The sequence below is a fragment of the Stegodyphus dumicola genome, chromosome 7 (genome assembly GCF_044657685.1).
Source record: "Stegodyphus dumicola isolate Sdum_Otavi_A_Nest chromosome 7, ASM4465768v1".
NCBI classification, from domain to species: Eukaryota; Metazoa; Arthropoda; class Arachnida; order Araneae; family Eresidae; genus Stegodyphus; species Stegodyphus dumicola.
The window spans coordinates 13,340,257-13,363,308 of NC_140774.1; the positions used below are offsets into that span (position 1 = coordinate 13,340,257).

General features: G+C 32.5%; 1 protein-coding gene across 1 annotated transcript; it reads left to right on the forward strand.

Moving 5' to 3' along the window:
• Positions 1-828: 828 nt before the first annotated feature.
• Positions 829-17,991, forward strand: LOC118196355 (14 kDa phosphohistidine phosphatase-like). The gene is made up of 3 exons (XM_035367790.1): positions 829-1,143; positions 1,623-1,747; positions 17,561-17,991. The coding sequence occupies exons 1-3, from the start codon at positions 999-1,001 to the stop codon at positions 17,654-17,656; spliced, it is 366 nt and encodes a 121-aa protein (XP_035223681.1). The 5' UTR covers positions 829-998; the 3' UTR covers positions 17,657-17,991.
• Positions 17,992-23,052: the final 5,061 nt, after the last annotated feature.

Genomic DNA, 23,052 nt, shown 5'->3' on the forward strand with positions numbered 1-23,052 from the left:
ATCTGGGGACATGCAGCTAAAACCAATATTAAACAATTACAAATTCTACAAAATAAAATTCTACGAGAAATTATTAATGCTCCTTGGTATATTCCAAACATCTATATTCCCAGAGACCTTCGAATCGAACTTATTCAAGAGTATATTAAACGATTAGTGGTCAACTTCTTTTATTCAGTACAAACCCACAGTAATAGCCTCATTAGCACTCTCAGAAACTCCTCGCATCGCAGAGAAAAACATCGGTACCCGTGTGACATCCTACTCACATAAGAATTACAACCTTAATTGACTCATTCACGCTAAACTGACTCTGTAGTTTACCGGCCCCCGGCTACATCTTATAACGACACTGGACTTGCCACCCGCCTTTTTTTCGCCGCCGCTAGTGCGGACCTCACTCTCTTTTTTCCGCCTCCCACACTTCCTTCCACCTTACTCTTTCTCCTCCTTTCCGATCCTTATCAGAAGTCGAGTAAAAAGATGTTTCTACATCTTGACACTCGAGAATAAAATACGATCTGTGTTAACTTGACCGAGAGAAGTTTTTTTAAGCTTTTTGAGTGAAATTTTTATATTTTTCGTGTGCTTCAAGCTGGAAAAACAAATTGTTAGCAAGCTTTCAAAATAAGTTATCACTACAGGGAACTTTTCTGTCACTAAATTCGATTTGTAAAAGCTTGTCTAAGTAAAAATAAGCAAATGAGAACAAGTAATTTCTTCATTACATTTTGCTAGCAAAGCTTGGTTTACTAGCGTCATCTGGTGGTGAAATCGATAAACTAGGCATTTCCCCCCCCAGATAATTATTTGCCTTCTTTTGTTTTTAAAGCTCGTATGGCAACGTACAGTCGAAATTCGAAGCGTGTCTTTTCAATGCATATTTGTCGGCATTTAACTCGAAATATTTTTGTTTAAGGAATTTTCGCATTTAAATTTCAAAATACTTTTGAATAAAGCTTATATTTCATTTTCTTAAATCGAAAAGTTTAATTACAATGGAAGAAAAATTAAATTCGGTTGAGTCGGTCAAGATTGACGATGGGACATTCAAATATATTCTTGTTAAAGTTTATGACCCGGATAATGAAGAAAAAACGTTTAAATACATTGTAAGGGGTATGAGTACTGCTGAATATCATGGTAAATACATTTGTCTGGAGCACTTTTTTTTTTTTTTTTTTACGTACAGCTGATACATTCTTAGATCTCGTTGATTGGCTACTGTGGTTGTGTATATTATAATTTTGGAATTATGTTACTATTCTAATCTAGAACTTATAATTGGCTGCTGTGTTTGCGTACCTTATAATTTTGGAATTATGTTGCTATTTTAGTCTGGAATATTCGATGTAGAACTAATTTAAAATATTTATATTATCACAATCTTTTACTTTGTAAATATTATGGTTTTGTTTTAATTCTGACGTAGCTAATCATGAACTTAGTAATTAAACATCAAAATAATAATTAGTAGTAATGTGCCTTTTAACTTAATTGTGGGATTTCATTAATTATCTGCTCCCCTAAAATGCTTTTATTCACCTTTGTTTTGTGTATAAACTTTCCCCATCCCTTACGTCTGATTAATGTAGGTTTAATAATTATTTTCTTCATACTAGGTGACATATATGAAGTTACAACACCAGATATTGAGAAACTTGGTCTAGAATGTGAATGCGTGGGAGGAGGCCGTATAAAGCATAATCCAGTTGATAAAACCATCCATGTGTATGGATACTCACAGGTAGATAGATGATATGCTATTTTTTTATTTTAAAATATGGCCAGAGCATTTATTAAAAAATTTAGCAATATTCACTGGTATGAAAAATTTGCAATTCTTTAAAAGTCAAAATTTAGCATGAGCAGTACAGTGTCATCATGCAGTTCGAGTAAGATTAGTTTGCTAAATGCTCATTTTATATTTTCTTTGCATACAGTATAAAAACAAATACTACTTAACAAATGCACTTATTTGTTTGGCACTTTTTACAAGAGTAAAAAGAATTGGATTTGGTTGATCTTTGGATTATGGTAACTTGGCGAAAATTTGGCAACCAACTCTGCTACAGCAACCCTCTATTTTTTTTTTCGCCGCCATTATGTCTTCACGAAGTAAAGACATGTTTCTTTTCTTTTTATTTACTCAACACTTTTTCCAACAATCTACTAGCCGAATTACATTGATGCTAGAAATTTTATGTAACAAAACTGCTTAATCATGACAAATATTAACTGCAAAATTGGGAAAAAGTGCAGAATCGCAAACTCCTTGCGCATTTTTCAAAATAGCACATGCACATAAACCATTTACACGTTGACTTATTTTTACTTAAAAAAACATCCCAGAATTGCACAAAAATGGCATTGCGCACACTCTTAAATTAATCCATCTACACTGCTATTTTCTCATAAATTACAAAAATTTGCAGAGAAATGCTGGAAAATTTTCTTAATCTTTAAACTCAATAAAAAGCACATATATGAAATTACCTGATCGCGAAAAAGTACATACCCTTTCCAAGGATGAACATTTCCACATATAAAATATCCAAAAGCTTTTACCTCTAAATTATCTATTATGTTATAAACGTCACTAACGAATTTATACGCAAACATTAAAAATAGTTACAAATACTTAGTGTCAAATATTTAAATTATTTCCATACACGTTTACTTCAACTGAAACGTATACCAAATTCCTACTAACATAAAATTCACAAAATAACTATCATTTAATTAAAATATCACTAAACCATGTACACATCGACTTATTTTTACTTAAAAAAACACCCCAGAATTGCAAAAAAATGGCATTGCGCACACTCTTCACTATATCCATGTACACTGCTTTTTTCTCATAAATTAGAAAAATTTCACGAAAATACATGACAATTTTCTCAATCTTTAAACCCGGTAAAAAGAACATATATGAAATTACCTGATCGCGAAAAAGTATTTACCCTTTCCAAATATGAACATTTCCACATATAAAATAAATAAAATATCCAAAAACTTTTACCTCTAAATCATCTATTACATTATACACATCACCAACGAATTCATACCGCAAGCATTACAAATACTTAGTATCAAATATTTAAATTATTTCCATGCACGTTTACTTCAACTGAAACGTATACCAAATTCCTAGAAACATAAAATTCACAAAATAACTATCATTTAATTAAAATATCACTAAACCATGTACACGCCGACTTATTTTTACTTAAAAAAACATCCCAGAGCATTTCAGTTACATGGACATGCCATCTGTTGAAAAATATTAATACTAAATAGTATCTTTGCAATATTGAAAAATACGGGCAAACCGGAAAAGGAAAGGAGAAAATATCTATACCCGTACACCGTACGGGCAAACCGGTTGAGGCCAATTTCGGGTAGCACGTACACCGTACGGGCAAACTGCTTAAGGGGTTAAGTGAAGTATGCACCGAACAGTTGTCAACAGGGCTTAATTAAGTGCCGGAGCCCTATGGAAGACCGTCAGCAAAGAGGAACAAAAGTAAAGAAATAAATAAAATGACTATTAAAATCATTAATAATTTAAAAATTAAATAGTTAATGATTACAAAATTAATTATTATTTAATTAATATTAATAATTAATTATCAATTATTATTTAATTAAATAAAATTAATTATAAAAATAGTTAAATAATTAAATATTAATGTAATTAAATAATTAAAATTAAATAAAAGGTAAAGAGATATATTAAAATTTAATAAGCAATTTGTAATATAATTTTATTGCAAAAAAATAACATTTTTGAGATCAAATTTCTACTGAAATTGTTGTTCAGTTACATAAATGAAGCGCTGAAGCCTTCCGATTTAGGGCTCCGTGGCGCTCCTAGAATTATGATTTATCCCCAAAACTAAGAAGTCCGGAGCCGGGCTCCGCCGCAATTTAAGCTCTGGTTGTCAACAATCAGGACTATTTTTGAGTCATCAGGTAAACCAACCAAATTCAAATGTCGCCGAGCCTCGGGTATAAAATGACTTTCAAACCAATCATTCATCAACGCTTGTGTCATCCATGCAACGGGAAAAATCATTACTCCTTTAAATGCTGGAGGTCGTGCATGTTTTCCTATTACGAAAAGTTTGCACTTGTGTGTTCTTGCAGCATTTGCGTATGCTAAAATTGTTAGTCTCGCTTTGGAATCTTTGACACCAGTTGGAGCCTTTTCTGTAGAGGTTGCCAAGGTATTACGCGGTACATATTGCCAGAGAAGACCAGTTTCATCAGCGTTCTAAATTTGTTCTGGAGGTAATTGAGGATAATTCTGGATTCAATGAATTCATCTGCAAATTGTTCAGCAGCTTCAGTATCAGCTTAAGCTTTCTCACCTGAAATTTTTAATTGTCTTATACCATGGCGATTTTTAAATTTGGTTAGCCAACCTGTCAAATATGTGCACTCAGCGTTTAAGTTCATTTCTTCATGAAATATTTTTTGGCTTGAGTCATTAGCATTGGACCCGTCAATGGCACGTCCTCGCTGCGACGCTGTCTGACTCATTCAATCATCACTTTGTCATGATCATCACTTTTAGCATAACGAACCCTTGTTCTGTTATTTAAGCTCTGGTTAAAATTAAAATCCACAAAAAATTAAAAAAGTTCCTTTTTCTTTTTGCTTATGTCGTACTCCTCACATAATTTTGAGACAGATATGCCTTTATCCATTTTTTGCAGCAATTCCACTTTTTGTTTGATGGATATCGAAACATGCTTTTGCTTTGTAGATCCTTTGGCAGCTCCAGAATTGGAAACTCTTTTTGACATAATCGAAAATTCAAGCTTAATTTTTATAAAATTGCTCTAACAGTCTGCAAAAAATAATAAGCCGGATCCAATTAGAAGATTAAGGAGCAGCGCAATCTGCAACATTAACTGAAATGCCTTAGAATCAATAAAGATAATTTTAGCCTAGCTTATATCATCTTTTTTACATTAGATGTGTATGTGTAAAGCATACGAGAAAAAAGTTTGTGGCTTTGAGGTCCGGATTATAGATCATTCCGGATAATGGACATCCAGATTATGGACTTTGTACTTTATATGGTACAGCCTCGTTGTGATTTTTTAAATTGTTGCCAACGCCAAAATCGCCCATTTACTCATCATAATGTCGCCAAATCCCATGTTCCACGTATTAGGATTAAACCCAACTTTTTTTGTTTTTTCACTTTAGTATTAAACATCACTTTCTTCACATTTGCACCACGTAAAATTCAACAGCAAAATCTCAGAGTTTTTAAAAAAGCATTTCTTTAGAATTCTCGAGGCAGTATTAAGTGTTGCCATAAATTTTTAACCTAAAAGAGCTTACGAATTTGACGTGAAAACACTTTTATTTTCCATTTCACTTTTCAAATAACTAGCCACAGGTGCAAGCAGCAGCTTAAAGTAATTACTATAAAAAAGAAACGTATACATAAAGCTTTTAGTAATAATAAAGTAAACAAGGACTGTGGTTTATTGCTTTTAAGTGTTAGTGTGTTAATCACTAACAGGCAGATTAAAAGAGAAATTAAATATCTAATGCTTCTTCAAATGGCAATAAGCTGGCGTATGGAAATTAAAAATATTTTATGTACATTTTTTTAGAATATCCAATAAAATGCTAAATGTACCCATTTATTTGCTATTTCATTTCTTTAAAAATAATGTATTGCAATAACATTTGGTAGCAACATCATTTTATTTGTGTTATCATATTTTGTTTTTAATATTTGTATATATTTCTTTAAAAATAATGCATGGCGATAACATTTGATGGCAACATTTGAAAAGTGATAAAGACAAAAAGTGAGGTTTGAGACCAATAGCACCTGTGGTGCTGAAAAAAACCTTTCCTGTTACAAAATTTAGGAATGGAGAATATAATTCTCAAGAAAAGTAAGCTGCTGTGCTATCTGTAAATGTGATTTTTCTGGCGGGAAACTGAGCATGCCACTTTCAGACACTTGCTGCTTAGGGAATTGTACCATTGCCAATGACAGTATGTTGAGTCATGTTGACTGCAATCACAATTTTAGCCTTTGTTTGTGAGGGAATAGAATTTTTTCTGTCTTATCTAAACAATAAGCAAAACCCCCATGTTGCCTTGCCTACATGTCATATTACTAGATTTAAACTGATGATCTAAAATTCCGGAAATTTTTAAAATTTGTAATCACCAAAGTCCCGATGATTTCTGACCTCAGACTTTGTACTGTATTATATTTATGAGCAAGCTTTTAAAGTAAATATATTATGATGACTATTTTGTATCACAGATGGAAAAAAATATTAAATTTATGTGTAGTAAAATCCATCTTCAGTTTATTCTTTAGTACAGGGTCCTTAGTGAAAAATTTTTAAATCCTTTAATTTAAAATGAAATGCAGTCAATTTTGGATTAACCTCTTCACTTCCAATATCAAGTGAACAAAATCTTTCCATGTGCCCATGACCTTGGAGCACTGAACATAATGTGTGCCTGAGTGCATTTTGTAATTAAGCCTAACATGTAAAAATAATTCCTGTAAAACCTGCTTTTTATCTAAATATTTGGACACTTGCATTGTAGAGCCATTAGGTTATTTTAAGCAAGAGATGTGAAAAATTTACATGAGTCGAACCTGGACCTCTAGAATACGCACCGAGTGTGCTAATCCTTACACCTCGAAGGCATGCAGAAAGGAAAGAGAAAGTACCCTATATACTTTTTGAAGGGCGACTGAGGATTAAGGGACCCAAACCGCAAAGTCTGGTGGTGAAGAATTATCATCCACCACTTTTTTTAATTTGGGCCCCACTGTAGAATCCTTAGGTTGTTTTGAAGCAGGAGATGTGAAAAATGAGCAGTGCCCTCACCGGGACTCAAACCTGGCACTCTCGAATACGCACAGAGTGTGCTAACCCTTACACCACGAAGGTATGCAGAAAGGAGGGGAAAAGAACCTTATAGCATATGTTAAAAGTTATTTATTACAGTCAAAAGTCGTTAATCCGGACTCGGCGGGACTTCGTCGATTCCGGATTATAGATCATCAGTTTAAATCTGGTAAGATGGCATGCAGAAATTATAAAATTAAAAATATGAAACCATAATTTATGAAATAAAGAACAATTATGATCGAAAGGGTATCAAAATTTACAAAAAAAAAAAAAAAAAAAGCTTAATATTTATTTGTTTACTTTATTAAACATTTCTTTCAATGCAAGTTGTTTAAGTTACTTCGTTTTTTATGTGATAATACATTCTCTTTTATTCTATGAACAGACATAATTTCTTGTTCAGTTACAAAGTTCCGCTGTTCAAGTCCTATAATTACTGTGTCTACCGACTAATTTGTCAATCAAAATTTTTTCGTTTTCAATAACCTCTGTTACTTTCTTCGTTATCGGAAGCAAATTATAATGACGAGGAATTTGATTTAAATTATATCAAAGACGGAGTACATCGAGATGAAATACTACATTTAGTAAGGAATTATAAGCCAAATAAAATAAAAATATCTGCCCTGAAGATAAGGATAGTGCTGACAGATCAAGTTCCAATTTATTGTGCGCCACAGCGTTAAAGATAAACAAAGTTTAGATAAACAAACGTTAAAGTTTAGATAAACAAAGGATATGCCTTCATCCATTTTTTGCAGCAATTTCACTTTTTGTTTAATGAACTTTGAAACATACTTTCGCTTTGTAGATCCTTTACATATTAATAAATATATATCAGAAATTCTATTTGACATAATCGAAAGTTCAAGCTTACTTTTATAAAATTGCTCTAACAGTCTGCAAAAAATAATAAGCCGGATCCAATTCGAAGATTAAGGAGCAACGCAATCTGTAACATTAACTGAAATAGATAATTAGATCATTTTAGCTTAGCGTATACCGTCCGTTATACATTAAACGCGCACTCGTAAACGTATTTTTCGCACGCGCACAAGCATATTCGCAGTCGTAAAGGTCTTACGCGCATGCGTCAAAGAGACGCATGTGCAGAAAGTTTGTATCTTTGAGGTCCAGATTATGGGTGTCCGAATTAACGACTTTTGACTGTATAAACAAAATCTTGAGATTAAGTTAACCCCTTCGCGCCGACTGTCATGTCTACGTGCCAGCAACGAACGCACTCACTTCCCGGCCGACACGCAGGCGTGCCAGAGCATTTTCCCGTTCAGCCCCAACTGTCATGTATTTGTGCCAGTGTCCTGGAACGTTTTAAAAACTATAATTTCTGCCACAAGATGGCACTGTATGTCCATATGGTTTCAGATACATGTATATTAGACCTTCTACTGGAAATGAGAGAAGCATGACTCACATACACGTGTTTTTGATTATATAAACAAAAGGGGAAATAAATGTTTCCGAATGGCGTGATTTATGACGTCTCTTTAAATTCACACATGGTAGTTGTTTATTGTAAGCAGAGAAGTTTTATTTTCGCTAAAGCGTTGGGTATTTCGGTTTGCAGTTCAGTTTTTAGAAAATAATTAGATCTTGTTAGACGTGAATTCTTTCTGTTTTTACCGTTGCAATGTCGAAGCGTCAAAAATGTTTAACAGAACATGAAATAGCAGAAATGATGCAAAATATCTCAGATATTGATTCTGAAATTCTGATATTCTGATATTGATTCTGAAAGATTAACTGAAAGACATTTTCCAAAACTTTGTTCAGAAGAGACTGATAAGAAAATGAGATGACGATGCTTTGTTTGTTCACATTCCCGGAAAAATCCTCCAAAACGGCAAATGAGTTATTACGAGTGCAAGGAATGTAACGTAGGACTGTGTGTAGATTCCTGTTTTCAAATTTTTCATACGAAAAGAGAATTTTAAGTAATATATTTAGTTTTCAGATGTATAATGTTAAAAATCATAAAATGATGAGTAATGAAAATAAAATGTGCACTTAAACAAGAAATAATTTAATGTAATTAAAGTATATATAAAAATATCTATAAAGCATAAGCCGTTTAAATACTCTATAGAGCATTATTAAACAATACGTTGATACTTCGTAAATTTCATGGATTTAGACTTAATAGCAAAATAGCCCCCGGCCCTGGACAGACACTCGCGTAAGACACTGCCAGCCTCCGCGATAAGCACGCGTTTGCGCTACCCGGCACGGAGGGGTTAAAGTACAATATTAGTATTAATGATTTTATCCCAAATTTTAAACTACTTCTCTAAAATGAAGTAAAAAAATCTAAAGAATTTAAATATATGTGTTTATATCATATTGCCATATTTACCAACAAAATTTTAATCCTCTTGCACTGTGTGATACATTTCAAAATTATGGATGTGCCTTCATCAGAGGATAAAGTAATAATGAACATTCATCACAGCAGTTCTAATACTTTAAAGACTATTAAGTCTTTGTAAGTAATTTAAAATAAAATGCTCCATTTCAGCATATTAAATATTAATTATATAGTGGGCTGTAAGTGACTTTTCGCACATTATCACATTTGATTTAGTGGGCTTATGATGGGAAACTCTCGATGCAGTCTTTCATGGGTCTGAAATTCTCCTGCCAAGTGCATCTCTAAATTCTAAAAATTTTATGTCCCAGTGCCATCCCTTAATTTTACTGCTTGATGCTTCACAAAATGCTAAAAATTTTGTGCCTCGTAAATTTTGCTGCCAATAGTCGCTGCACCAGTCCTAAGTGTAGCTGAATAATCAAATCGTAATTAAACCCTTTGGCAGGTGGCACCTTTTTTATCTTCTAGATGAAAGCTGCAAAATTCCATTTAAAATACATACAATTATGCCTTTTAGTTTTCTAAATGTCTAACAGATAGCAGCATTAGTATTCATTCATGGAAATAACGTAAAATAAAAATTCTTTGCAGGTCTAATTTTGAAGCAGTTTTTCTTATTTTCTTATGCAATTTAAATCGTTTGAACAACAACTTTTGGTGTTAGATAGAATGAATATTTGTATCAAAAGGGTTTTTTTTTTCTAATAAAAGTTATTTGAATTCATATATATTAATTAAAAATGGTTGAAATTAAAGGGTGGGACAAATACATTCCACCACGCATGTAGGAATTGCTATTAGATGGCAGCACCGTTCAGTTTTTTTTTTAAATTCAAGTATGTTCATTTTATATATTGATAATGCAAATTTATATTTTTTAATAAATTGCTGTAATGTTAAAACATGAAAAATATTTAGTATTTTTTCGAAAGAAATAAAAATATAACCCTGTAACATGAAATGTCATTGAATACTGAATGGGGTAATATTCCATTTTGAGGACCGTAAAAAAAATTGCAGCGAAAATGTATGCGCAAAAGCGCCAAATCTAGCAAACGCGCCCATTTAACATCGCACCAAATCTCGTGTATGCGCAGATTTCAGATTGCGCAAGTTTATATATATTTCTTAAGATGTCATTGAAATACTAGTTTAATTTTTAAATCCTTTTTTGATATCCTATGGATTTAACAATTTGGGAATTGCTCATGATGAAAAGTCAGCAAAAGAATTTTGGGTAAAGTGCTGAATCACCCACAGCTTGACGCGTTTTTAAGAATTGCACATACTCGGTATCCATGTACACATCGACCTATTTTCACTTTAAAAAAAATCCCAGATGTGCACAAAAATGGCACTGCACACACCCTTTATCTATGTACACATCCAATTGTTTTTACCCTTGTAAAAAGCGGCAAAAAAATAAGTGGGCGATTCTGCACGTTAAAGAGAATTTTTTCAAAGAAAAGGCATCATTCATTGTAGAAAATCATGTTTGTAAAACCAACGATATGAAGTTATGCTTTAGCAATAACTCAGTAGTGAAATAGTGATGCAGGCACCCATTCAGTTATGTTCAGCAGTTTTTACATAAATTATAATAATGATCTGAAATAGTTATTTACTCTTATGCTTCCATTCAGTCATGTTTAGCCTTTTTACTTCCTTGTACGAAGTAAAAAGGAAGTATTGTAATCGCGAAAAGTTTCAGGCAGCATATTTCAACGAAAATATCCATTTTGACTGCTATCGAATGCAATTTAATGATGTTTTTGCGTGATATCTGTGCGTAAGAACAGAATAAAAGACTCGTTTCCTCCAAAAAAAATTATAAAACTGGTTTAAAATGAATTCTGAAGAGAATTTTTCATGTCGTCTGCACGAACGTATGTACGTACGTATCTCGCATAACTCAAAAAACCTCAGAACGTTGAAATTTTGTACATAGGACTGCTATAACATGTAGATGTGCACGTCGTATTTTGGTTGAAATCGACTGTACCAAACGTATGTATTTATATATATATACACTCTGTTACCCGGCTCAGTGATCTCATTTTCTTTACTCTTATATGTTTGTAAATTGTACATTTTTTGCTATAAAAATGATTGAATTATGTTGTTTTTATTTTCTGATTAAGTTTTTTTATGCCTTTAGTAAATGTGTATGCAATATTTTTAGAATTATCAACAATTTTAAAGTTGTTTAAGTGCCGCTAAACCTAATAATTTTTTTGATGGCGGCCATTGCTTGTTTACATTTGAAACAGCAGACTAGTGGATTTGTTTCCAATCTAGAGAAACTTTGCTTCCCAACAACAAAGATAACGCCTTCATTTATTATTGCCAATTAAATCATGCTTAATCATTTCTGGAATTTTTTCGAGGAAATAAATGTTTAAGATTTACTTCGTAATTTTTACTATAGATATTTTGAGTTTTTATGTATTTTTGCCTTCTCACGAAGTGAGATCTGAATTAATTGAATGAGAAATACTCAATCATCTGTGAAAAACTGTTTCTTTTTTGTTTTGTTTGCTTAATTTCTTTTATACATCGTTCTAGCTTTATTTTATATTATTAGTATTTGAATAGAACATGTGGCAACGATTAGATAATTCTTTAAATGATATAAATTTTGTGCATTCTGAGTTATAATATGAACGAAATATAATACTTTTAAGTGAACCTAGCGCCAGAGTGTCGCTATGGTAAACAAATAGAGTGAATTTTAAAGAAGGCATTTATTCTATTGTGGTTTATGCGCTGTTGGCGAAGTAGATTTAATTCAATCCAATAAGTTTAAACGAAATGCAAGAAAAAATGCGTATAATTTAATATTCCGTACAAGGAAGTCATGGTGTACACATCATATTTTTTTATTTATATAAATTATAATAATAAAAAAGTACGGTACTTTTCCGTTTTGCCGGCGCAGGCGATAAAGTCGCCAACATTGCTACAACTGATGCCAAACGGAATAACCTCGCTGGTAACCTTTTAAGCCTCATTTTTAAAACAAGTCGCAGCCATTTCTTATCACATTGATTGTTTCTTTCAATATTGGCATAAAATTACATAAATTTTTACCAGATAGTTCAATTTTATGCCCTAAGGCCATTCGCGGTAATTAAATCAACTAGGATGCAATCACACCGCTCACCCGAAGGCAAAAATATGGAAAAGGCAAAATCAAGGGTCATCAGTTCTAATGAGAATGCACTAGCGAAGTAAAGCACCGCGGTTCTGCATAATATCTGAGTAAGCTATTCGTACGAATTGAAATAATTCTTGCATTTAAACTTGTATTCCAAATTAAGATTTAACTTAATGTAGATAATTACTGAGAAAATTAGATTTTTGTAGCGCAGTTTACGTGAGATGAGATCACTTGGAATTACGTAATATGAACCAGCGAATCAGTAGGTTGAACCGTTAAAGCATAGTAAATTCTTAAATTAATGTCTTTTTACAAATTTATTGTCTTCATTTATTGGCTTATTTCATTTATTTCATTTAAAATTTTAAACGATATTAAAATGTTTGTCTTCAAAATACAAAATTCTTAGAACTAACATTTGTTAGCATTTTTTATGCGTATACTGTATGTAGTCGCCAATAAAGTCTGCTTGGTGAGATTGCGCCGGCGAAATGGAAAAGTACCAAAAGTACTATATGAAATAAACTTTCATCTAAATTAAAACATTAATCTTAGATAGTTATTTACTATTATACTTCCTTTCTTGCGTTAGGGTTGTCATAATTATTTTTTGCAGCACTGGCATCAAAAATAGTTTGGCGATTTTTTTCAGCCCATAAAACCGAATAGTACCCTGAATGGATGTGTGATTCACCATAGAAAAATATCCTAAGCAGAGGAAAGAGAGGTGAAATGTAAATAAACATGATGGTCTTCTAAATATCTTCCCTTTCAAACCTGTAGCAAGTTAAGTACTGGAGCGAAAATCTTTTCTGTTTCAAATCTATTATGAAGTCATCAAAAAATATCTAAAAAGTCTTACAAAAAGCAATTTAAAAAAAAAATTACGTAAATTTTTTTGAAAAAAAATATTTATTGTGCGAATATGATCAATATTTCCTAGATAATTATTCAAAAACCTTTTTTTCTTTATCTTGCATTTCCATTTAGTTGCTAAAACTTTAGATAAGCATGTTAAGAAAATTTACGCTAGATGCCATTTTAGCAAAGATGCCACCGCTCTATGAGCGGTGGAACAAGCGGTATCCCACCACGTCATGAATTACCTTAAAGGTTTACCTATTTTTTTTGCATGAAATAACATTGTATTAGGAGCTAATTATCTATGTGTAAAGTTATTTTTTCCAAAAATATTTTTATGCACGAAACCTCAAAGGGTTAAATAAATCATTTATTCTCAGTTCAAACAGCACGTGTCCTACGACTAAGTGACTTATAAGTCTGAGGCATTAAGTGAGCTCTTGGCCTGTGAGTTAATATTCAAAATCTTTTTTTTTTTTGTTGTTGTTGTTGTTGTTGTTTCTTTTAAGTTTGCTGTTTAGTTTTGAAACTGAATTTTTCGTTGAATCACTTAAATATCTGAATCACTTTTCAGATTGTTGTCACCAAATATTATCACCCTCTGTTATACAGTCAAAAGTCGTTAATCCGGACTCGTCGGGACTTCGGCGATTCCGGATTATCGATTTTTCCGGATTATAGATCATCAGTTTAAATCTCGTAAGATGGCATGCAGAAATTCTAAAATTAAAAATATGAAACCGTAATTTATGAAATAAAGAACAATTATGATCTAAAGGGTATCAAAATTTACAAAAAAAAAAAAAAAAAAAAAAGCTTAATATTTATTTGTTTACTTTATTAAACATTTCTCTCAGTGTAAGTTGTTTAAGTTGCTTCATTTTATGTGATAATACTTTCTCTTTAATTCTATAAAAAGACATAATTTCTTGTTCAGTTACAAAGTTCCGCTGTTCAAGTCTCGTTAATTGCTGTGCCGAGAATACCGACTAACTTGTCAATCGAAATTTTTTCGTTTTCACTAACCTCTCTGTCACATTCTTCATGTCTTTATCCATTTTTTGCAGTAATTCCACTTTTTGTTTGTTGGACATCGAAACATACTTTTATTTTGTAGATCCTTTGGAAGTTCCAGCATCGGAAATTCTATTTGACATAATCGAAAGTTCAAGTTTACTTTTATAAAATTGCTCTTACAGTCTGCAAAAAATAATAAGCGGGATCCAATTCGAAGTTTAAGGAACAACGCAATCATTAACATTAACTGAAATAGATAATTAGATCATTTTAGCTTACGCCGTCCGTTATTTCTGCACTTGCGCACACGCATATGCGCAGTAGTCAAGGTCTTACGCGCACGCGTAAAACGCCTGTGCACATGTGCCAACGCGGCGCATGCTCAGAAAGTTTTTAGCTTTGAGGTCCGGATTATAGATCATTCCGGATTATGGGTGTCCGAATTAACGACTTTTGACTGTATTTAAAGAAACTACGGTTAATCTTTGGATTATGGTAACTTGGTGATTTTTTGGCTAAAGTTTGGCGACCAACCCTGCTACAGCAACCTGCTAGTTTTGTTTTAGACGCCATTTTGTTTTCACAAAGTAAAGGCATGTTTTTTTTTTTTTTTTTTTTTTTACACTCAACATTTTTTTTCCAACAATCTGCTAGCCGAATTACGCTTATGCTAGAACTTTTATGGAACAAAAGTGCTTAATCATGACTAAGATTAGGTGCGAAATTGGGAGAAAGTGCAGAATCGCCCACTGCTTGCCGCGTTTTTAAGATTTGCACATCTATGTACACGTCGACCTATTTTCACTTAAAAAAAATCCCAGAATTGCACAAAAATGGCATTGCGCACACTCTTGACTTTATCCATGTACAGTGCTAAAGTCCTAGCTAGAATAATTTAACAATAAATTCAAAGATAATTAGTAGTGTTGGACTTAGAATTAATTTAAGGCTAACCAGGCTGACTCAACAACCTACCGGGCGATGAACTTATTAAATGGCCAAAAGGCCTATCAACAACTCAGCCTAGCAGCAGCAAGGACAAAGTAACAACGTGCGCTAGGCTAGCAAAATCATGCTCTGAATAAATTTCTAATTTCGTCTGTCTTTATACTCTCTTCACTTCACTTTAATTTGCATCCTACGAGGGGAAGGACTTCAGAAAAGATAATAAAAATTAGAATAATTGGTTATTTAAAGTAAGGGTTCCCTTACTTTAAATAACCAATTGTTTATTCAACTGAGCACAGCAAAGCATATAAGAGTAAGGATGCCTTCATGAAGAACTTTCTAAGGAAAACTCATCTGCATTCATGGTGGGAAAACCACGAAAATACCCAAACATCTAGATTGTGCTCCGGAATTTCAACCCCAATTGATCTACCACTATTTAAAAAAAAAAAAAAAAAAAAAAAAAAAAAAAAAATTTACATACTTGGTTGCTGCTAAGCTAAAAATTAAATTATGTTTGCGCGTATACTGTAATTCTAAATGTCATTATGTTATAATAGCTGGAATAGCAATAGTTTCAATGATAAAGTTAAATCACTAGTTTTGTTCAGTTAACAAAAGATAGCTTAAAATTGAAAGATAAATTAAAGATGTTATACTTTGTCGAATGACAGTATGTTGAGAAACTGCTGTACAATAGAGCATATTAATGTTTAATGAAAATCTTATATTTTGCACACTGACAGCACTTGTAAGCTCCATCTAGAGTATTTAAGCTTATTTTGTCCATCAATTTCAGAGGCATGGTCATATCTGCAAAATTTCTTTTCTAAGGACTATATTTTTCATTATAAGTATGAATAATATGCCTCCTTCTAGGTGTAATACAGTGGCAGTACTAATAAATTTAATCATAATTACATGGTAATTCTAATTAATGTACATATACAGTATAATTATAAATGTGGGTATAATTTTATTCTAGTTCTAACTGTAATTATAAATTTTGCAATTACAGTTATGTTGTGTAGTTGTACAGTTTATAACAGAATTACATTGTAATTGAATCAGCTACAAATTGTATCATGTTATAAAATACTACAAATTATATATAAAACAATTGTATGATTTGTTTATTTTACAAATGCCAAACATTAGTGCTCAAGCCATTAATTCGCGGGCTCTCAAGTACTTTTTAACAATATCCTCATACTGAGAAAGTGCAATACAATTATTTAAATGCTCAAAAATTGTAGGCTGATTGGAGTCACACAAAATACAGTTTGGGGAATCCAATTCTGCAGAGGTGGTCTTGCAAACACTCGTGTCCGATCAAACGTCTCAATAGAGCTACCATTATTTTTCTTGGAAAATCGGGAATGAAAGTTGTCTCTTCCCCCAGAATCCTCCACCTTTTATCCATAGCACGTTGAATCATATCCTGCTTAAGAATTTTCTTGAGTCAGGTTAACAAACAATTTAGTTGTATAAAATGAAAGCGGTCGATTAATGCGTTGCATTATGAAAGTTCCTTTCTTAGCCAAAGTATCAGCTTTTTCTTTTCCCAGAATTCCACTATGGGATTTGTAATACAGTTACTTTGTAATTGCTCAATTTATAATTTCAATTACATTATAATTAAAGGATTTCAAATTACAGTTACAATGTAATTACAATTATTCTTTAATATTAAGATATTTGTTATTGCAATAAATTATAATTACATTGTAATAACAAGTATAAGTAATTACAATGTAATAAATTGCATTGTAGTTGAATTACATGTATTTGCAACTGCTTGTAATTCAAATGATTATCAGTTAACATCGTTAATTGAATTATGCCGAACTGTGATAGGTATGGTTTCCAAAAGTGAATTTTAACCCATTAATGCTTGTAAGAAAAACAATCAAAAAGAATAATTTTTTCAGTTGAGGGTATTAAAATATAAATATTTCTTGAATGTTAGAAGTCTTGAAAAGTGTATAAAACTGTTTAACAGAAGTTCTAACAGTATACATTTATATTTATTTCAGAAGCAGAAATTTTAAAGTCACACTTAGGGCTTGTGCACTTAAGGGCTTATACTCCTTATACTCTGAAAAAATATTGGCTTATATTTTGATATCCTATAAAATCTCAAGCTGCCTGTATGTTAAAAATCATTATTTTGCACACTCCTGTTTAAAAACTGGAACATTTTTACAACAGTTATAAATTATATTGTAATTTATTCAAGCCAAATATCGATAATTTACCTTATACTTGCAGGGCTATGGGAGAGCAGATCATTTAATGACCTGTCGCCTTCTGAAGGAACGTTATCCCGATTATGCCAAAATAGACTTTTCCAATGATGGCTACTGAATGCACATGGAGCAATCTTCCTTCCTTCCAATCTAATATTCAATTTGTTGCATGAAGCCGCATAGCTCTATTGCCAAAATGCATGTGTGTATTTATCTCAGTACTTTCTTGGAGAGTGATATGTGACTGTGATGCGAAACATTTTGTTTAACAAAATGTAAATGTACATTCTTCATGTTGTGGGATGTTATTTATGAAAATTACAGAATTGTTTAAATTTGAAAGTTTGTCTTTTGCATACTATTTGCTTATATGTGTATAAATAAACTGTACAGTGCAAGTGAAGCTAAAAAAACAACAAAAAGACTATTACTTATTAAATTATTTCATTATCATTTCAGTGTGAATATTTTTAAATATCCATGAATTAGTTGAACAGTAACATACTTCAAGATTACAATGTATCCTATTTTATCTCTGGAAATGTTTAAAAATAATGAAATGCACTTAAATTACTTTAGGTGGGACATGTGTAATTTTGGTGTGGGGCTTAGTCACACCTGAAATACGGAGATTAAATTTTCTAATAGCGATTTAAATTTTAACTGACCTAGTGGGGAGGCCATTCATGAAAGTTCTCAAAGAGTGTAATTATGTAATTTCAAGTAATGTATTTTTGATTATCTGCACACTCCTGGTTTCAACATTTGGCCGAAATGCTGTGTTTTTGACATATTTATGAGTATACATCCCATAACAGCCAACTCATGCAGGGTGTGTACACATACAAGTTTGAGTGCACATGGATTTATACACGTCATTTTGCTGAACTGTAAACACTGGTTCTAAAAATGTGAATAACAGCCACATAACCTTCTGTTTTTTTTTATTTCTTGTTTCTTTTTAATAATATTTATGAACAAAACACTGCTTAAGAGCGTTAAAAATAGCTAAACAAACACTTTTTGTCAATTTACAAAGTTGCCAGTGTGTCTGCTTTTCGTGAAGGTGTGAATAATGAGAAATTACTGTGAAATTCAATATTTAATATGATATTTGTAATGTGTGTACTAATGAATAATTGTCAAAATGCTGAAATGTCATAGTGGACTAGATGGCATGTAAACTTGTGTGTCTCTAATTAAAAACGTGTAGCCATTGCACGGCTAGTGAAGTGAGTTCAGGGAATTTAGTGATAAGTATGGGGCTTTGCATATGCACGGTAGGAAGTTATGTTTTCTTGTTTGTGAAGAGTATGACACTTTTACTGATGGCATTCGTAATGTTATTGAGGTAGTTGGATAGCAGAGATATCTACGAAGAATAAAATTTCATTATCCTTATTTGATAGAAATAAAACACAGATTATTAACAAGAAATATAGCATCGAAATACACTCACAGATATATACTTTTGTTGAAGTGCAAATTTATGAAGATCATACTACTGTAAAAACTTTCCTGTATGGTTTTAATTGTAACAAAATTATATTTTTTATCTAGCTGTAGTACATTATGTGCATAGTAAGTTGACAACTTTATATAGCATTACATACTACTATAGGTTTCAGTAATGTTCACCAATAGTCTTCAATTCTTTGGGTTGTTATACGAGACTCGAATGTCGAAAAAATATTATTAAAAAGATGTCATTTCTTTATTGTTTATAAACTATAGCTTACAGAAACTTCAGCAATTAGCATGAATCTTCATTTACTTATTTTCACTTATGTTTTTTTTTTTTTTTTTTTTTTTTTAAATTTTAGAATTTTTTTTTTTTTTTTTTTTTTTTTTTTTTTTTTTTTTTTTTTTTTTTAAGTTGGATAGAATAACATTAGCATGCAAATTTGCCTTTTATTTTACGACCTATTCGATTCCATTTTTTAAGGTTTCCCATTCGTTTTTCATATATAGGTATGAGTAAGTTTTACAGGTTAGGCAAATAGAGAAGGCTTCCACACTTTAATTATCTCTATAGACATCAAAGGGGTGTTCGACATGTTAAGAAATTGTAATACTTATGAGAAGTTATCTTGAGGGAAGACAAGTGCAGATTGCAACAGATGGGGGAGTTATTAAGCTAGATTTTGGAAGAGGGTGTCCTCAAGGCTCATGTCTGGGGCCCACTCTGTGGAACCTTGTAGCAAATACAGCCTTTGAATGTTAACAAAGACAATGTTGAGTCAAGCTCCAGGCATTTGCAGATGACTTGCTGATAGTGGTGACAGGGAGAACGGACATAGAGAGCAAAGCCCAAAATGCAATTGATTACTTCATGGAATGAGCCAAAGAACATAAATTGGAAATCTCTCAGACAAAGATCAAACTACTTTTCATTGGGTGTAAGAGTATCTCACAAAGAAACCCCACATTCAAGCTAAGTGGAGTCCCATTAAACTGTGTTTCATCTTTAAAGTATTTAGGTTTCATACTCACTAACAATTTTTCATGGATGCCTCACATCCAGGAGCTGAAGCAACATTGTGCACAATTAACTAACTCCATGCTCTGTACAATGAGGGTACACTGGGGCACACCACCCTGAATTCTGAAAGCATGGTACAAAACTATTACTGAAAGGATTATTCTGTATGGAGTTGCAGTATGGGGCAAAAAGGTCACAACAAGTATGAGAAAGGCACTTCTAACATGCAGAGAATGCAACTGCTATTGATCTGTAAGGGATATAGAACCACGGCACTCCAGATTCTAGCAGGACTCCCGCTGCTAGACCTAATTGCAGAAAGAGAGTCATTAATTTCAAGAGTGCACTACCTTGAAGAAGATGGTACACTTTGGCAAAAAAAACCTACTTAGCTAGGAATTATGAAAAACACAGGCCGGAGTTATTGGGTCACCTTGCGGACATTGATCTGAATCCTAACATCTTTTTTAATTACTTGACTCCACGTACGGCAGCACTCTCGCTATACACAGATAGATCCAAGACCGCAAAAGTTATGGGAAGTGCCTTTTGTGCTATAAAGGATAGAGTGATCTTGTATGAGTGGAGAAGACAACTGAACGAATTCAACTCAGTATATCAGGCTGAATTAGCCGTAGGAAAGGCAGCCTTAGTATATGTGAGAAATAATTCAGACAGAAAAGTAGCCATTTTTAGTGACTCTGCCTCCAGCCTGGAGGCCATAAAAGTCGGAGTTCACAAGTACAGGAAATTCGCAGTCTGCTCCTTCAGCAATCACAAGCAGCCCGTTCCAGTCTTCATTGAGTCCCGGCCCATGTAGGGATCCAAGGCAATGAAGAAGCAGACGGCAGTGAAGTCAGCAGCAAATGATGTGGGTCTACTTGAACGTCCAGTGAAACTTCCAATCTCCCAAATTAAGAGTCGCACATCAACAGGTCATTGCACAGTGGCAACAGAGGTGGGAAACAGCAAACAACGGCCGACGAACCTATGAATTTTTTCTGAAATTGAGGGAAGCACTCCGAGTCAATAATATTGGTGAATTAACCCACTACTTCACAGGCCATGGTCTTTTTGAATCTTATCTACATCTCTTCCACCTAAGTGAAACAGATACCTGTGGCTGTGGAGAAGTGGGTGACCTAGATCACTATCTCTTCTCTTGCCTCGATACTGCTCATCTTCATCAAAATAAACCAAGCCAGCAATTTCAGCCTCAATGGGCAGAAAATTTGATTAAGAATAACATAGCCAGAGTAAAGCTGAGAAAACTTATTGTGTACTGTACAACAAAGAAATCAGCTGTAATTGGGCACAACAGGACAACCTCGATCAGAAATTAACTAAATAGCTATGTACACCTTTTTTTCAGAACATCATAAGTCTCTATGATTGTAATACTATGTAATGACCCTCTGCAAAGCAGAAGCATGACAATAGGCCTCATTACATAGTTTCATTAGTAGTATAAACACCTCCTCCTTCAATAGTACCTGCATGCATGCTGTTTTTTTGCGTGTGTTCAATTGTAACTGCATTTATATACACTCTGCATCTATGTATAATCTTTGTTTCAACTGTATTATGATTGTTACCTTGTTCAATTCTAATATCATAATTGCTTCATTCAACAGAGCAAGTAATTTTAATAGCACCTTCCATGCATTGTTCAATAGCATTTTGTAAAGTTAGCCTGAAAGTGGTATAAGTATTCTAAATGTTAAGACATGTATCTGTAATGCAGCCTCATGTAACTTAGATTGTAATATTGTAACTGTGCTTGTTAAGTCCTAAATTTAATCTGTATCTGAACACAGGACCATCAATGATCTCACTTAGTCGGTGATTAGGACAAGATTGTGTAGCCTGCAAGGACATTGCTGTAAATAGCATTGTGATTTTCTTATTCTTCATGTGTTTGTAGCAGTCTGTTCTGCCGACCCTCCTACGGAGGGGGAGCAGCAGCATTAGATTACTTCTGCAAGGAGGACAATAATGCTGTGAAGCAAATCTTATAGCTGTAGGGTCAGCAGTCCTCTTCTGCAGTGTAAAAGGTTTAGGCCTTGACAAGAAATCTGTTATTTTGGATCTGAAAATTTAGCCGGATGATACAGTAGTTGTAAGTAATTTATTTGTACTTACATTAATGTTTTAATTTTAAGTTGTTTCATCTTAATTAAATTTAATTAGTACTTTGAAGTTACAATATAAATTTTTATAGTTTTTAAAACTGTAGATTAAATTACACAAAGTAGTTTCGATGATAGTAATGATTTACCTTCAAAGTGCTAAATTTGTGATTGTTGAATTGCTATGATCACTATTGAAGCAAGTGACTGGCTTATTATTTTCTGTTTTAGCTATTACATAACTTTCTTGAATATCTTCTTATACTTGAACACATACATTGAAATCTACATATACATTCTTTTTTACACTTTAAATCATAACTTGCAGCTTTTTATTTTAACTGTAACTCAGTTTATTATTTTCTGTTTTAGCTACTGCATATAATTTGAGTATCTACATATATTTGAACACATACATTGAAATATACATTATTTTTTACACTTTAAAAGGTAACTTGCAAATTTTTATTTTAACTGTAGCTCAGTTTTTCTAACTCTTGTTTACAGATGAGTATTTTAACCACGTAACTCTTGATCATTCCTTCTTAATTTCTATTGAACAAAATTTTTGGTTATAGTTCTATCATCTTTCTTTTTTGCTATAGTGTTGTTGCAGTTATTCTGCAATTTAATTAAGACTGTTTATTTTAGATTCATCAAAGAAATATTTCATCTAAAATATAATTTGTAACATCAGAATCATATTAACATTCTGTATTTATGAAAAGGGTTTATATTATAGTAAACCCTTGTTAACACGAATCTCAAGGGACCAAAAAATCAAGAGTTTGTATTTAAAAAAATTTGTACTAACTGAAGACTCAAGTTTTATTTCTGGAATAGTTGTTTCTATGTATTAACTATTTGCAGTGTATAGCTACATAAGTACAATATATTGTGTAT